Genomic DNA, 18731 nt, shown 5'->3' on the forward strand with positions numbered 1-18731 from the left:
TGTTGGAAAATACGATTAGCCTACCAAAAAGCTTGTTTTTGACTGGCACAGGATTGAAGGGCCAAAAGGCCTTTTTTTTTCTGAGCTGTGACTGTAACTAGCCCATGAAGAAATTCATAAAATAATGTTCAGAAATTCAAGGGATTTCTACATTGACAATCATCATTTACCTGGCTGGGGCACTGGATGGGTCATCATTGCATGGACGCAAGGGTTTCTGAATGCTTGTACTTGAGCTCCCAGCTTTTTCCGCAGCAAGTAAGTCAATATCACTTAGGTCCTCCATCTCAGAGTCCTGACACACAGTCCCTCCATCAACAGAAACAGTGGTGGGTAGTGCCTCCTGTGGTTTGTTGATTGGTTGTAGAAAGGCATCAATTTTTTGTTCCTTGGAGTCCGTGCGCACCATTTGATGAGCATATGGTTTGTCGTTCGAACTTGGAAGTGTGGCTGATGCTACTGAAGGCTTGATAAAGTCATTGGAGGTTATGGTTGGGCCAGGCAGTAAAGTCTAACCAGGTTAAGAGAGAAATTTCCATTATTTAGTAAGATATACAAAATTTATTATGCTATTACATTTATTTTATTGCTGTCACTCAAGGAAAGGGAGCACATGATCGACTGAACTAAGTTTTCCATATAAAACTCTCAAAATAGAGAACATAGCTGTCCATGCTATGTTACATGTTTCTGACAGTTATTTTTAACTGAAAGTGAGTATTATCAATGTTTTTAAATAGGTAAACAATAATTATAAGATCTAGGCTTTTGCTTTTTAGCAACAATAATATTTACTCTATTACTCAATTGGAAAGTAGCCAAGTTGCAAAGGATTAACAGGTGCAATCCTCTTCAAGTGGTATATTTGCAGCAGGCCAAGTTTCCAATGCCTCTGCCCATGAGAAGCAATCCTGACTCTTTTGCCTCTCACTGGCCTCAGAAGATCCCCTTGTTCTCTTAAAGTCCCTATTAGACTGTACAATCTTTTGAGTTCAATAGCTTTATATTAAATCCTCTGCTTCCATCTCATTCTATGTTTTTTTTTGTTTTATTTCTTGATTTAATTTCAGTTTTCAGTAAGAGAAAGTATAACAGGCAATTAATTCCTCCAATTCTCCACTCAGTTTGTATCATTGGTGAGGCCAATATTAATTTCCCATTTCTAAATGTCCATCATTAGTGTGGTGAACTGACCTCTTTAAACTGATTGGTACACCCATTGCCCTGTCAGGGAGGGAATTCCAGAATTTCAACCCAGTGGCAATGAAGAAACAACACTATATTTCCAAGTCAAGATAGTGTTAAATTTGGAAAGGAATTTGCAAGTGGTAGATATGATTCTGGAGGTGCTGTCATAGTTTCACATGTACACTTTGCAATCACTATAGACCACTGATTTAGGAAAGAAGTGCTTCAAGTGGTGAATGGGATGAGTGTCAGATGGAATGCTTTATCTTGAATAGTTATAGAGCCATAGAGATGTACAGCATGGAAACAAACACTTCGGTCCAACCCGTCCATGCTGAACAGATATCCTAGCCCAATCTAGCCCTACCTGCCAGCACCCAGCCCATATCCCTCCAAAACCTTCCCATTCATATACTCATCCAAATGCATCTTAAATGTTGCAAATTGTACCTGCCTCCACCACTTCCTCTGGCAGCTCATTCCATTCACGTACCACCCTCTGCGTGAAAGAGTTGCCCCTTAGGTCTCTTTTACATCTTTCCCCTCTCACCCTAAACCCTTTAGTTCTGGACTCCCCAATCCCAGGGAAAAAAAGTTTGCTTATTTACCCTATCCATGCCCCTCAATTTTGCAAACCTCTAAGGTCACATCTCAGCCTCTGACACTCCAGGGAAAACAGCCCCAGCCTGTTCAGCCTCTCCCTGTAGCTCAAATCCTCCAACCCTGGCAACATCCTTGTAAATCTATTCTGAACCTTTTCAAGTTTCACAACATCTGTTCAATAGGAAGGAGACCAGAAATGCACGCAATATTCCAACAGTGGCCTAACCAATGTCCTGTACAGCCACAACATGACCTCCCAACTCCTGTACTCAATACTCTGACCAATAAAGGAAAGCATACCAAATGCCTTCTTCACTATCCTATCTACCTGCGACTCCACTTTCAAGGAGCTATGAACCTGCACTCCAAGGTCTCTCTGTTCAGCAATACTCCCTAGGACCTTACCATTAAGTGTATAAGTCCTGCTAAAATTTGCTCTTCCAAATGCAGCACCTCGCATTTATCTGAATTAAAATCCATCTGTCGCTTCTCAGCCCATTAGCCCATCTGGTCAAGATCCTGTTGTAATCTGAGGTAACACTCTTCGCTGTCCATTGCACCTCCAATTTTGGTGTCAAGTGCAAACTTACTAACTGTACCTCTTATACTCGCATCCAAATCATTTATGTAAATGACAAAGGTAGAGGGCCCAGCACCAATCCTTATGGCACTCCACTGGTCACAGGCCTCCAGTCTGAAAAACAACCCTCCACCATCACCCTCTGTCCTCTACTTTTGAGCCAGTTCTGTATCCAAATAGTAGTTCTCCCTGTATTCTGTGAGATCTAACTTTACTAATCAGTCTCCCATGGGGAACCTTGTTGAATGTCTTGCTGAAATCCATATAGATCACACCTACCGCTCTGCCCTCATCAATCCTCTTTGTTACTTCTTCAAAAAACTCAATCAAGTTTGTGAGACATGACTTCCCACACACAAAGCCTTGTTGACTATCCCTAATCAGTCCTTGCCTTTTCAAATACATGTACATCCTGTCCTTCAGGATTCCCTCCACCAACTTGCCCACCACCAACGTCAGGCTCACTGGTCTATAGTTCCCTGGCTTGTCTTTACCACCCTTCTTAAACAGTGGCACCATGTTAGCCAACCTCCAGTCTTCCGGCACCTCACCTGTGACTATCGATGATACAAATATCTCAGCAAGAGGCTCAGCAATCACTTCTCTAGCTTCTCACAGAGTTCTTGGGTACACCTGATCAGGTCCTGGGGATTTATCCACTTTTAACCGTTTCAAGACGTCTAGCACTTCCTTCTCTGTATTATGGACACTTTGCAAGATGTCACCATCTATTTCCCTGCGGTCTATATCTTCCATATCCTTTTACACAGTAAATATTGATACAAAATACTCATTTAGTATCTCCCCCATTTTCCGTGGCTCCACACAAAGGCCGCCTTGCTGATCTTTGAGGGGCCCTATTCTCTCCCGAGTTACCCTTTTGTCCTTAAGATATTTGTAAAAACCTTTTGGATTCTCCTTAATTCTATTTGCCAAAGCTATCTCATGTCCCCTTTTTGCTCTCCTGATTTCCCTCTTAAGTATACTCCTACTTCCTTTATACTCTAAGGATTCACTTGATCTATCCTGTCTGTACCTTACAGATGCTTCCTTTTTCTTAACCAAACCCTCAATTTCTTTGGTCATCCAGCATCAGCATTCCCTATACCTACCAGCCTTCCCTTTCACCCTGACAGGAATATACTTACTCTGGAATCTCGTTATCTCATTTCTGATGGCTTCCCATTTTCCAGCCTTCCCTTTACCTGCGAACATCTGCCCCCAATCAGCTTTAAAAGGTTCTTGCCTAATTCCGTCAAAATTGGCCTTTCTCCAATTTAGGACTTCAACTTTTAGATCTGGTCTATTCTTTTCCATCATTATTTTAAATTTAATAGAATTATGGCCGCTGACCCCAAAGTGCTCCCCCACTGACACCCCTGCCTTATTTCCCACGAGTAAGTCAAGTTTTACACTCTCTAGTAGGTACACCCATAATCGAGAATGAATAAATTGTAGAGATATGATTGTTTTTGAAACAAGTCCAAAAATTCCTCTAGAAGGGATATGAACAGATGCTCAACAAAGTAGAATTTTAAAAGTCACCATAATCGCCCAGACCAAAGAACTTACTCACTTATTAGAGAGACACAATGGAGGGTGGTTTAACTTGAGGAAGTGAGGACTGCAGATGCTGGAGATCAGAGGTGAAAAATGTGTTGCTGCAAAAGCGCAGCAGGTCAGGCAGCATCAAAGGAGCAGGAACATCGATTCTCCAGCTCCTTTGATGCTGCCTGACCTGTTGCGCTTTTCCAGCAACACATTTTTCAGGTTCAACTCGAGGGTCATCCTGCCCGAGGAGAAAGGAAAGATTGAGAAGGTAAGTCCTTCACAGCAGCCTCAGCCATTCCAAGAATTGAACCCATATTGTTGACATCAATCTGCATCACAAACCAGCTTTCCTATCAATTGAGCTAACTGACTCCCAAAGAGGAACATTACAGGGAGACATTAAGTAAAAAGAATAGAACAACCTTAGAGCACTTAGATAAAACACCAGTGTAGACTACATCAGCCAAACAGCTCATTTTTAAGCTGAAACATTCTTATGTTCAAACACCATAAAAAGCAAATGAATGGAGATTTTGAATGATAAGAAGTTCTAATATTAAGATAAACCTGCTCAGAGAACAACTATAATGTTATGCCCCCACTAGAAATATATGGTAGAGGAAACATGGCCATATTTATTTAGAGAATGATTGTAAGCATAATACTGACCTGTGTGAAGTATGTTCTTGAGGAGTTGGAACCAAGTAGCTTACTTTCAATATGTTGTTGCACACTCTCGATGATACTGTCCTCGTGGAGAAAGTGTACTTCATGCTTCGTGGGATGAACATTTACATCAACATTCTGTGGCAATATTTCAAGGCTTGAAGAAAAGAAAAATAGTCCTAAACACTGCACATACAACAAGAATAACTGTCCTTTGCAATCTATCATACTTACCTCAGATACAGGAAGGGATGTGTATTTTTAGGAAGATAGGCTGCATAGACAGTTTCGATTGCCTTCCGTAAAGCAGTGGATTCCACCAAGCGATCTTCAAAATAATTGAAAGAAAAATTAGATGTGAGGAATCACGACAGATCCATCAGAAATATTTGAACAATTGCAGAACTACATTCAAATGCAACAAAGTCTCCAGGATCAAACCATTAGACAACATATTAATTTATGGTGAAAGCTAGCCTGAACTAGGCACCAATCTCTATTATGTTCTCAAGAAGAATCATTGGACTTGAAATGTCAACTTTGTTAATCTTTCCACAGATGTTACCCAAGTTGGTAACTCTTATTTTGTCTGCTTCAGTTGCAACTTATTAACTTCTAATAAATAGTAGCTGATTGTTAAGTGCAGAAAATTTGTCAGATGAACTTTAGTTCATCAGGCACCACTTGAGGACTTTCAATAATTTGATTAAATATTTAACTCCTATTACAATACCAGCAGTGGTGGACCTCAAGTGGGTCATACAGCTTAAAAACTAATCATTGAGATTTACAAGAGAAGTAAAAGATAAACATAGGGGATTTCATCTATTCATAAGTAAACAGGCAAGATGACATAAGGAAACAGGGGAAAGGAAATGCAGTTTATGTGCATAAAGAATTTCTCTCTTACGCTGAATCTAAAAGGCCTAAAAGGGAGTATTTACTATTGAAACTAGCAATGGGTATTGAATAAATTAGATGAAATAAACCAACATGGAAAACATCGAGGCAATTATAATCACAAAGTACTAAAATTTCAGACACATTATGAAGTTTAAAGTAAATCAATGGAAAGAGGCTGAAGTCTGAGGAGGTGAAGAAAAGGTAAACAGCAAAACAAAATTGACAAAACAGACAGAAAAACAATGGGAAATAATTAAAAGGCGATGAAAGTGTTCAGGAGAAATATATTTAACTAAAGAAAAATGAAAACTATCTAGACAACAGAGATATAAATGATAACAAATGCAAGAAGCAAAAATTAAAATTTAGATTCTGGAAACACAGCAATACCCAGCAAACTACTGACAATGCGTTTTCAATGCTCACAAATTAAGATTGACATAGATGTGACGCACAAGGTCCATCACAGACCAACAAAGTCAGCTGAAAGGTCTGACAAATTCCCAATCCCAGCATGGAATTTGGACTACTAGGAAGGAATGTGGGAACTGTGCTGAAAGCTTCTCTTTCTCGGTTGATGACTCTTCAAATTTGAAAAATATACCCCCTGCTTTCCACTCTGAGTAAGTGCCTTGGCAAAGAAGAGTAAGAGTTATGCAAGAACTGGAAAACTAAGTTCACTTGAAAGTACTGTCCTGGAAAAGGGTCCCTTGACACCCATTCAGAGGAGAAAGAACTCACTACTATCCCATGGAGATTCAGACAATTATCATGTAAATTCTGCTAATGAATGTTGGACACCAAATTATTTAACACTGGAGTTCAAACCCAGGTCCAGATTGCCAAAACAGGGCTCTACGGATGCTAACAAGCTGAAACAAATTTTAAGAAAGCAAATGAAAGTGCCAGACTGAGATGGTCTCATTTACATCATACTTGCAACTTTAGTATCACAGGTAAATTGTATATAGTTGCATATGAAACATATCAAAAATCAATTTCATAAACCTATATAAAAACTTAAATAAAAATAAATATTAATTTGTAGAAGTGGAGAAATATTCTGCCTCTCCTCCATCTTTACATCCCAAACATTTTTAAAATATTCATTCAGAGAATTTGGGAATCGTTGACCAGGCCATCGTTTAATTTTAATCCCTAACTGTCCTGGAGAAGAATGATGATGATAGTGAACCTCTTAAACTGCTGCAGTCCATGGTAGTATGTACATTCACAATGCCGTTAGGAAGAGAGTTCGTGGGATTTTCACATACTGACAATGAAGGAATTTAGATAAAGTTCACAATGATATATGTCTTGGAAAGGAATGTGACAGTGATGGTAGGGCTCCTATACACCTGTTGCCCTTGTCCTGCTAAGTAGTAGGGTTCACAAATTTTGAAGGTGCTGTCAAAGGAGAATTGGTGTGATTGTCCCGTGCATCTTGTAGATAGTACATACTGACTGTAATTGGTTTAAGAAGAGAAAGTTGAAGATGGTGAATGGGTGTTAATCAAGCAGGCTGCTTTGTATTGGGTAAAGTGGAGATTGACTGTGATTGGAGCTACATTCATCCAGGCAAATGGAGATATTCCACCAGCATCTTGTAAATGATGGGACTGGCTTCAGAGAGGCAGGAGATAATTTACTGTTTGGAGGATTCCTAGCCTCTGGCCTGCTTTTGTAGCTACAGTATTTGTATGGCTAGTCTAGTTTAGTTTCTAGTTAATAGTAATCCCCAAGATATTGACAGGGGTTGATATCAGTGATGGTAATGCCAATTAAATGTCATGGGGAAATTAAAATCCTTACCATAATTTTGTCACCACTCAGACTCTTATTGCAAGGTAGTGACCAGCCTATTAAACTCCAAACTTTCCACAATTGTGCTGCCTGCATCTTATCCATTGCGATATCTTGTTCAACTATCATCTTGTTCCTTGATGACTTACAGCACTTCTCTGATACCCAGCACATTGTGGAAACTCAAAACCAATTCATCCAAAATCAATCAGTTCAGTGCAGAGAATCCAGAAATGTCAAGCAAACATTAAGTTCAGTATAAATTGAGTTTCCATAATCTTTTGCACAAGCTTAAATGACTATCAGATTAGAGGCTAGATTTCTGGGGAAGGCATCTCCAGCCATTTACAGGGCTTAGACTTCAGCAGGAGGAACTCATGCCCTCATGCCATGAATGAATATAATAAGAAAAAGAGCCCAGAAGCTTCACCAATGTGTCCCTAAGTGGGCATCTAATATTCATTGATTAGATACTGCTGCTGCTGAGCAGGTGCCTGATGTCAGAGTCAACATACATTTAACAAGTTCACTTTGAGATAAGAACATGTTGGGGAGCTATTCTGGCAAGATGTGCATCAGCTTCTCAAAATTGCATGACTAAGAGACCTGAATATCCTGCCCTAGCCCCACACCATTATAAGTTATAAGTTCAAAATCCAAATGAAATTCTCTCTCCCCTATCTGCTACTCCAAAAGGGCTAAATATTCATTCCTTTCAGGATCTCTGTCCATGTTAAAGCTTCATATTACATTATAAAACAGAATTGCAGAGATCAGGATTAAAATGATGTTGGAAAAGCACAGCGGTCAGACAGCATCCGAGGAGCAGGAAAATCAACGTTTCGGCCCTTCATCAGGAATGAGGCTGGGAGCCTCCAAGGTGGAGAAATAAATGGGAGGGGGGTGGGGCAAAGGTAGCCTAGAGTGCAACAGGTGGATGAGGGTGGGGATAAAGGTGATAGGCCAGAGGGAAGGGTGGAGTGGATAGGTGGGTAGGAAGATTGGCAGGTAGGACAGGTCATGAGGATGGGGCTGAGCTGGAAGGTTGGAACTGGGGTAAGGTGGGGGGAGGAGAAATTAGGAAAATGGTGAAGTCCACATTGATGCCCTGGAGTTGAAGATGAGGCTTTCTTCCTCCAAGTGGCGGGTGGTGAGGGAGCGGCGGTGGAGGAGGCCCAGGACCTGCATGTCCTCGGCAGAGTGGGAGGGGGAGTTGAAATGTTCGGCCATGGGGCTGTGGGGTTGATCGGCGAGGGTGTCCCGGATATATTCCCTAAAGTGCTCTGCGAGAAAGCATCCAGTCTCCCCAATGTAAAGGAGACCGCATCGGGCGCAACGGATACAATAAATGACATTTGTGAAAGTTCAGGTAAAACTTAAATGGATGTGGAAGGCTCCTTTAGGGCCTTAGATGGAGGTGATGGGGAGGTGTTGGCAAAGGTATTGCAATTCCTGCGGTGGCAGGGGAAGGTGCCAGGAGGGAAGGGTGGGCTGTTGAGGGGCATGGACCTGACCAGGTAGTCACGGTGGGAATGGTCTTTGCGGAAAGCAGATAGGGGTGGGGAGGGAAATATATCCCTGGAGGTGGGGTCCGTTTGTAGGTGGCGGAAATGTGGGCGGATTATGCAGAGGTTGGTGGGGTGGAAGGTGAGGACCGGGAGGTTCTGTCCTTGTTGCGGTTGGAGGGGTGGGGTTTTAGGGTGGAGGTGCAGGACGTAGATGAGATGCATTGGAGGGCATCTTCAACCATGTGGGAGGGGAAATTACGGTCTTGAAAGGAGTAGGTCATCTGGTGTGTTCTGTGGTGGAACTGGTCCTCCTGGGAGCAGATACAGCGGAGGTGAAGGAATTGGGAATACGGGATAGCATTTTTGCAGGAGGTAGGGTGGGAAGAGGTGTAATCCAGGTAGCTGTGGGAGTCAGTGGGTTTGTAAAAAATGTCAGTGTTGAGTTGGTCATCATTACAGGGATGGAGAGGTCCAGGAAGGTGTGGGAGGTGTCAGATTTGATCCATGTGAATTTAAGGTCGGGGTGGAATGTGTTGGTGAAATTGATGAACTGCTCGACCTCCTCATAGGAGGATCAGGTGGCACCAATGCAGTCAACAATGTAGCGGAGGAAGAGGTGGGGAGTGGTGCCAGTGTAACTACAGAAGATGGACTGTTCAATGTAGCCAACAAAGAGACAGCATAGCTGGGGCCTATATGGGTGCCCTTGGCTACCCCTTTCGTCTGGGGAAGTGGGAAGATTCGAAGGAGAAATTGTTAAGGGTGAAGACCAGTTCAGCCAAATGAATAAGAGTGTCAGTGGAAGGGTACTGTTGGGGATGACGGGAGAGAAAGAAATGGAGGGCTTGGAGGCCCTGGTCATGGCGGATGGAAGTGTAGAGGGATTGGATGTCCATGGTGATGAGGAGGCATTGGGTGCCAGGGAAACGGAAGTCTTGGAGGAGATGGCGGACGTGTATGGTGTCCCAAACGTACATGGGGAGCTCCTGGACCAGGGGAATAGAACCGTATCGAGGTAGGTGGAGGCAAGTTCGGTGGGGCAGGAGTAGGCTGAGACAATGGGGTGGCCAGGATGGTCAGGCTTGTGGATTTTGGGAAGAAGGCAGAATCAGGCGGTGCAGAGTTCCCGTACTATGAGGTTGGAAGCTGTGGGTGGGAGATCTCCTGAGGTGATGAGGTTCTGTATGGTCTGGGAGATAATGCTTTGGTGATGGGTGGTGGGGTCATGGTCGAGGGGATAGTAGGAGAAGGTGTCTTCAAGTTGGCACCTGGCTTCAGCGATGTAGGGGTTAGTGTGCCAAACTACCACTGCACCCCCTTTATCCGCTGGTTTGATTGTGAGGTTGGGATTGGAGCTGAGGGAGTGGAGGGCTGCGCATTGAGGGGGAGATGTTGGAGTAGGGTAGACAGGTTGAGGCAGTTAATGTCTTGGCAGCAGTTGGAAATGAAGAGATCAAGGGCGGTAATAGGCCAGCATGGGGTGTCCAGGTGGACGGAGTGTGTTGGAGGTGGGAGAAGGGGTCCTCAGAGGCTGGGCGTGAGTCCTGATTGAAAAGATAAGCTTGGAGACAGAGGCGGGGGAAGAAGTGTTCGACATCACAACGCATATTGGATTTGTTGATGCGTGGACAGAGGGGTACGAAGATAAGGCCTTTGCTGAGGACTGATTGTTCGTCCTCAGTGAGGGGGAGGATGCTGAAAACTCAGCAGAGCCTAGAATTGCAGAGATATCAGACATCTGGACAAGAACCTACTCAGTCTCTCTACAACTTGCCTCAGGGACCACAGATTTCTTTTATTCTTTGATGGGACATGAGTGTTGCTGACAAGGCTAGCAATTGTTGCCCATTCCACATAACCATCAAAAAGGCTTTCTTGAAATAATGCAGTCCATGTCATGTAGATACACCTACAATATCATTGAGGAGCTCCAGGTTTTTGACCCTAGTGGCACAGTTCCAAACGAGGATGGTGTATGGCTTGGAGGGTAAGTTTACAAATGACGGGGCTCCCAGGCATTTACTGCCTTGTCCTTCGAAAAGGTAGCGATCATGGATTTAGAAGATACTGTTACAGAAAGTTTAATAAGTTAAGATTGGGCATCTAATCTATTATATAAATTGTGTCTGTGTTGAAGGAAGAAAATGTTAAAGTGGTGGATGGAAACTAATCAAGTAGTCTGTTTTATCCTGGATGACACTGAGCTTGCTGTTGTGATACTGGAGCTGCATTTCCCCAAATAGTTAGCATTCCATCACACTCTTGATTCATGCACTTTTGATGGTGGAAAGGTTCTGAAAAAAATCAGGTGAAATACCCCAGAATGCCTAGCCTCTCAGTTAGTTCAGTTTATGGTCAGAGATAATCCCCAGGATGTTGGGGAATTTCAGCAGTGATAATATTGCTAAATAAGAGTTGACGTTTCAAGCAGGTCGACTGTCCTGCTCTTCGGATGCTGCCTGACCGGCTGTGCTTTTCCAGCACCACATTCTTCAACCCTGATCTCCAACATCTGCAGTCCTCACTTTCTCCTAATACTGCTAAACGTCACAGGAAAGTGGTTAGATTCTCTTTTGTTGAAGGGTTATTTCCTGGCACCTGTGTAACATGAATGTTATTTGCCATTTATCAACTGAAGCCTTAATATTGTCCAGGTCTTGCTGCATATGGACAGACTGCTTCAGTATCTGGGGAGTTGTGAAAAGACCTGAACACTGTGCAATCAATAACCCTGCTTCTGGCCTTATAATGGATTAGTAAGATGTCTGCATCAAAATGTTATTTAGTTATTTAATTTTGATTTTGCAGAATACTAATTGCAAGGTTAGACTACATGGAACCCAGAGAGAGCTAGCCATTTGGTTACAAAATTGACTTGAAGGTAGGAGACAGAGGGTGATGGTGGAGGGTTGTTTATCGGACTGGCGGTCTGTGACCAACGGTGTGCCACAAGGATTGGTGCTAGGTTCACTGATTTTTGATATTTATATCAATGATTTGGCTATGTATAGAGTATAGATGGTTCATAAGTTTGCAGATGACACCAAAATTGGCAATGCAGTGGTCAGTGAAGGTGATTATCTCAAGAGTATAACAGCATGTTAATCAAATTGGTCAATGGGCTGAGGAGTGGCAGATGGAGTTTATTTCAGCTAAGTGTGAGGTGTTGCATTTTGGTAAGGCAAATCAGGGCAGAACATATACATTTAATGGTAGGGCCCTAGGGAATGTTGCTGAGCAAAAAGACCTTGGTGTGCAGGTTCATAGTTCCTTGAAGGTGGAGTCACAGTTAGACAGATTAGTGAAGGAGGTGTTTATTACATTTGCCTATAGTGGTCAGTGCTTTAATTATAGAAGTTGGAATGTCATGCTGTGGCTGTTTAGGACATTGATTAGGCCACTTTTTCAGTACTGCATTCAATTCTGGTCTCCCTGCTGGAGGAAAGATGTTGTTAAACTTGAAAGGGTGCAGAAACAATTTACAAGGATGTTGCCAGAATTGGAGCTTTGAGTTATAGATTAGATTAGATTACTTACAGTATGGAAACAGGCCCTTTGGCCCAACAAGTCCACACCCACCCGCCGAAGCGCAACCCACCCAGACCCATTCCCCTACATTTACCCCTTCACCTAACACTACAGGCAATTTAACTTGGCCAATTCACCTAACTGCACATTTTTGGACTGTGGGAGGAAACCGGAGCACCCGGAGGAAACCCACGCAGACACAGGGAGAACGTGCAAACTCCACACAGAGTTGCCTGAGGCGGGAATTGAACCCAGGTCTCTGGCGCTGTGAGGCAGCAGTGCTAATCACTGTGCCACCATGCCGCCTCAAGAGAGGCTGAACAGACAGGTGCTGTTTTCCCTGAAGCGTCAGAGGCTGAGGGGTGATCTTATAGAGGTTTATAAAATCTTGACGGGCATGTATAGAGTGAATGGCCACAGTAGGTGAATCCAAAACTAGATGGCATAGGTTTAAGATGACAGGGGAGAGATTTAAAATCCCAAGGGGAAACTTTTTCACACAGAGGGCGGTGCACGGATGGAATGAGCTGCCAGAGGAAGTGGAGGAGGCTGGTACAATTACAACACTTAAAAGGCATCTGGTGGGTATATGAATTGGAAGGGTTTAGAGGGATAAGGGCCAAATAAAGGCAAAAGGGACTAGATTAATTTAGGATATCTGGTCAGCACAGTTCAGTTGGACTGATGGGTCAGTTTCCGTGCTGACATTACATTCTGAATATTAATTCTGAAAAATCCCAGAACTTATCATCATCCAATAGGTTATGTACAATGGATGCACAGAGAGAAATGAAATAAGGGAAACACAATATGGTGGCCATGTTGAAAACTTTCATTTTGTTTCTTTTTTGTTTTTGCTTCACCCAAGACAAAAGCAATCTTCCTTCCAGGGTCACTTGCTCCCTCAACGTTTTACTTTGGCTGTTGTGCTGGCTTTCCTGCTCAGACTCATCTGGTAAACAAGTGCAATTTGGACAAGCAAGCAGAATAGTGAAGAAAATCAGAAAGGGATCTTCTACTACTTCAGGGATTATTCACTGAACTCTGCTGCTGAGCATTGAATGTATTTGCCCAAATATGGTAGTGAGCACCATTATAGAATGTAAATTATGCTGTGTCATCATGCAATAGATTTCGGTCCACATGCTCCTTAACACTTGAGAGCTATTGGCACCTAATGTTGCTGAGAGGAGAAATTAAATTTTGAATACTGTACTGCTTGTTTTAATCTGAAGGCAAAGCAGCAGCTTCAAGGTTCCCAAGCTTTACCCAGTGTCACCAGTTACATCACTAACAATTTTCCCACCATGACCACCAAATAGTGCAACTGCTTATTTCCTATATTTCTCTGACTGACCCAGGAAATAGATGGGTGAAAATTGCAGTGCAAAGACCCAACATTGCCACCATACCAAGACACAGTGAAAAGATACATGCCCAATTCACTGGATACTATTTTTTGGATCAAATGAAAACTTTAGGAGATCTGCAATTCCCTTATTTAATTATCTCATCTGCACTCTACTCCAGCAAAACATGCTGGGAACAGGGACTCAACTGCAAGCTTGTGGTAGACAAGGACACCAAACGAACCATTTCAAGAAACAAATTGAAATGTTTACTTACGATTGATGAAAAGTAAAAAGATACACTTTTTCACAGAATAGTTTGCATTTGATATATAGCCTTTCATTGTGAAAGCAAATTTTGGATCTTCAAAACATACTTCAATTAATTCCCTGCAGCAGAAATAAAAATTTGGCACTAAATTGATTGTCTTTTAAGGTTATCAAAGTAATCAACCTGACTGGTTAATTAAATATTGCAGTCTTGTGGTTCTATGCCACAAGTTATTTTATTAGGAAATGCTTGTTTTCAGTCACGTGTTACACGCAAATCAATGTGACAGAAATTGAGTTTATTAACTACTGAGTCTTAGATAGTTTCGAATCAACTTGTTCAGAGATGTTATCATGCATCTCAGAAGCTTTTGGCCCAAACATACCACTGTGTCACAAGAGCCCTGCTGTGATTCGGTTTTAGATATTTTAATTAACCTACTCAGACATGATATGCTGGCCTTCTGGCTCAGAGGTAGGGACATTACTAATGCACTATAAGATCCCTAAAACTATCTTTTATTGTATCCAGAATGCTCTCCCATACAACTGCACTGTTTCTTTCCTCCATCACCAAATCACCGACAGTATTTTCTCATCTATTAACCATCACCAGTAAATCACTGAGTGTTTCCATTTGAGTAATTGAAGTGCAAAGCCTGTGGTAATACAAGCCATCAATGCTGAGGCAGATGTGGTGCTCACCTTCACTAAAGGCACGGAGAATATTGGTGGATATCACGTGTCCTTTCCAAGGGCACTCAGGCACATACATAGCCTTGGAAGTGAAGCAGTCAGCAGCTATTACTCAGTCTTAAATTTTTTGTTATGGTGCCCTTGTCATTTAGTTGAGATTTATTTTTCTAAACAACCTGTTCAGATGTCTTACTTACACAGCACTGGAGCTTTTGGAACTTGAATCCAGGCCTCCTTGGTCAAAGGTAGAGACACTAGCACTGTACCACAAGAGCCCTATTACTTTTTTTTATTTAACTATTTTTCAAATTCACCTGTTCAGAGATGCTATTACACCTCTGCAGCAGGTGGGACTTGAAACCAGGCTTCTTTGTCCACTGTGCCAAAAGAGGGCCTCCTAAAATAGTCACCACCAGGTATGAACCCAAATCTACTGCTTATCAGGCAAGCGTTTTAACATACTAAGCCATGACACCACCTAAATGTTGATCAGTGAAGTGCCCTTACACTAATTGCATTCCTGTGTGAAAACGGCTTTCATCCATCGCCTTCTGTGAGATAAGCCTAACATGCTCCTGCTGCACCACTCTGTTCCAAAGTACTTTTAATCAACCTGTTCCAAGTTGCTATCATAGATTTCTGGGGCAGGCAGGACTTGAACCTGGGCCTCCCAGTATTTGGGGTAGGGACCTTACCACTGCGTCACAAGGGGGTCCAATTACTCAGGTTTTTTTTTCTAATTTTTACCCTATTTTTCTAATCAACCTGTTCAGAGATGTTGCTACATACCTCAGGTGAACATGGGACTTGAACCCAGGCCTCTTGGTCCAGAGGTAGGATCTCTTCCACTATACCAAAAGAGGGCTCCATTACTGAGTACAGTTTTTTCCATACACTAGTTCCACCTGTATCCCTTGTGTATCTACTCAGTCATTGACTGAATCAATTAATCTCAACCACATGCTTAGCTAGCTGCTTATTAACACTATGTCTCACATCTTTGTTATCATTGAAGACATCTTTCTGTAGCCCTCGTACTGTCTTAGATTGGTGTCAAAATCCACAGATACTTGGGAGATTTAGCACTGCCTCCACAGGACCGTGGTTTCTATTGCAAAAAGCAGTTGCATTCATGTTAACCTGCCCGTATACAAAGTGGACTATAAAATGATAATGGGTTAACGCAATTTGCTATGTGCAAATTGACTGCCATATTTACCCTTATTCTGATGTTAATTACGCTTAAAAAGCATTTGGTAGGCTATAAAGTGCTTGGGATGCTCTGAGATTGTGCAAGGTGCTAGATGAATGCAAGTTCTTTCTCTGTTTGAGTGCAGTTCTTTCCACAGTTGGTAACTGTGCGTTAAGTAACACTTAGGCACTGATTGACGTCTCCACATTTTTGTCTCCTGTTACCAATGTGAAAGGATTATAACAGATTCCAGGCAGCTTTAATCAGCAAAATAAAGCTGGAAGACCCAACTGACTGAAATCAGTAAAGGCACAATGTTTTTCAAATAACATCTGTTGTCTACCAGCATGAAAATAACAACTAGTAAATTCTGTACGGTAAGAGAGGCAGCTGGTAATACCGTCTCTGAACAGGTTGATTAGAAAATATTTAGGTGGTGGGGAAAGCTCTTATGATATATTGGCAGTGTTCGTACCTCTGAGCCAAGAGGTTCGAGTCCCATCTCCTCAAGGTATGTCATCACACATCTGAATATGTTGATTAAAAATATCTTAGTGTTAGGGACTGAAATACTGAGAAATAATTTGCTGCTGTTAAATCTGTGATTGTTTGAATGGGTGATGAATTCCTAAAATCCATGATTGCAGTCACTTGAAGGGATATGTATGAGCTGTTCTTATTGAAGACTGCAGCTTTCTCAAAGTTTGATGTTCTCTGCCAGGGGTATAGGCTTATGATATTGAGCACTAATCAAAACACTATCCAACATGAACTACAGTTAATATAAAATGTTTATATCTCCATATTTTTAATTGCTGAGGAAGGTGCAGTAGCCATTGCTAAGAACAGGCATTGGATTTCTCAGTAGCTTCCAAAAATTGGAATCAAAATCCAAAAGTGAGATTTTTCTTTGAACTAGTGTTGGGCTTTGTACGATCTGCTGTGGGACAGATTTGTTCTTCAAACCCGTCCTCTATTTAAATGCTTCAGTTATTTCCTTACAATCAGAGTTAAAATAACAACATTGCAGCAAAGGCCAACATTTCTTCGTGACCAGCAGTGCCAGTCTGTGTTGCTTGTGTTAATTGCAGGAAGCACAGATCTGAAAGGGAACAGAGATCTCATAGAACATGATGACTGACTCAATCAGCCACAGAATTTCACTTACTAGGCTAAATATCTTCTTGAAGGTGGTAGCCCTGATGATGAGCTGGACACTTGGGGCAACACTATCTGGCTGTTTCAAGAAGCTTCAGCTAGAGGCTGTGGCAATCAGGGAGCTTAAAGAATTGTTTTAGTATCTCCCATCCTTATAAGGATTGGGATCTCTAAGAACCCAATCAGGAGCAGTTCCCATTCTGAAAAATCACATTCCTAACTTGCAAGGAGCTGCCAGGATTTACAGCGTGGTCTCCTCAAACATCGTAGACCTACTCATCTATGATCAGTGGTGGCTGTAAAATGCCTAATGTGGCCTATCACTTTCCACTTAAGGACCTCAACTGGCCTCAAAGGGGAAAGGCTCACCTCCAACTTCACCACCACTGATGAAATTCCAAGACATCAGGCACTCTACCCCAAGCAATGAATTGCTATTTTATGGCTACTTTCCATTTTCTAACCCTCTCCTGAGGGCCCCATTAAATTCTGTTCATCATTTCATGCCATACCACCCGATGTACCTAGCACCACATGTAACACCTCTTATTCCCATAAATTCAACAAAGCTGTGGAGCAATCTGCCTTGAGCTCAGTACACATTTTGCCCTTTAAGTAATTTTAATCATGAGCAATTGTGCTTAACAGCCCACTAAGGCTGGCGCAAATGAGTTGATTGCAGGATACTTGCACCCTCTGCACTTGTCCCATCTAGTCACCTATATGAGGAAAACATATCTAAGGAAAGGTTACAGACCTATATTCTAGTTAATGCTTCCTTTGGAGTCAAAAAGCCAATGAGTACAAAAAAATCAGATTTAAATTTTAAAGTAAAACAGAAGCTCTCACTCCTGCTCTTCCTCCCCCAATCACTCCCACGCTATTTTTTTGTTGCAGTAAAATGCAAACTCTGGCTCACAGATAGGAACACACATACACACTTTTAAACTCTCACCTGAGACGGCAGCAACTTTTTAAAAAAATTAACTGACTCGAGTCATGATTAAACCTAATGATCAGAATATATGACTGGGATAAAAGCTACTGACTTCACCCTACTCAGACTATAAGCTGCCTTTCGTTCCCCACTGCCCAGTACTCCTGACTACTCCACAACTCTCACACAAAAGTCCATACCTTTAATGTTCATTTCTCTCTCTACAGATGATGAGTAATTCTGGAATTTTTTGACTTCATTTCAAAGTTCCAGTAGCTACAAGTAGTTGCCTTTGTGGATGTTTAGTTCACTGTTATCACTGCTATTTTAAAACCCATGGTATAAACGTGCATTCAGAACTGATCATACCTGCTTACAGCATTCCCAAATATTGTTCGAATATTGTCCAGAGTTGAGGCATTAGGCAATGTTCTCACATCAGCAACAGTTTCACCTTGCTAGAAGCAACAAAGCAAATACATGTAAATCATGATTACTAGAACAAATTTGTTTAAGTGACCTCAGTTCAATAGAGAGAGTGGCCTATGTAGGTATTCAAATGAAGAAAAGTGCAGAATTCAGGAGGTGCAGATTTAGGCATTCTGGTGTATGAGCTATAAAAGGTTTGTATGCAGGAAGAGCGTAATCAAGAGGGATACTCTCCTTTATTTCATGAAAATTGTACATAGTAGGGGGATATATTTCGGTTACATTGGACAATGATGAGACCTCATCTCAATTATTGTGTGCTGTTTTTGGTCTCTTTATTTAAAGGAAGAGTTATATGCATTGGAGGCAA

The 18731-nt window shown here is 42.0% G+C and overlaps 1 protein-coding gene across 1 annotated transcript in view; it reads right to left on the reverse strand.

Annotated features, from left to right (window-relative positions):
• Positions 1–18731, reverse strand: part of mlh1 (mutL homolog 1, colon cancer, nonpolyposis type 2 (E. coli)) — a 57170-nt gene that overhangs the window by 21571 nt on the left and 16868 nt on the right. The window contains exons 8-12 of the mRNA XM_072571072.1: positions 18302–18390; positions 13957–14069; positions 4823–4916; positions 4592–4745; positions 171–511 (exon numbers count right to left, since the gene is read on the reverse strand). Of these exons, the coding sequence (XP_072427173.1) occupies positions 171–511; positions 4592–4745; positions 4823–4916; positions 13957–14069; positions 18302–18390 (791 nt within the window). The remainder of the gene's footprint in view (positions 1–170; positions 512–4591; positions 4746–4822; positions 4917–13956; positions 14070–18301; positions 18391–18731) is intronic.

The sequence above is a fragment of the Chiloscyllium punctatum genome, chromosome 5 (assembly GCF_047496795.1).
Source record: "Chiloscyllium punctatum isolate Juve2018m chromosome 5, sChiPun1.3, whole genome shotgun sequence".
NCBI lineage: Eukaryota > Metazoa > Chordata > Chondrichthyes > Orectolobiformes > Hemiscylliidae > Chiloscyllium > Chiloscyllium punctatum.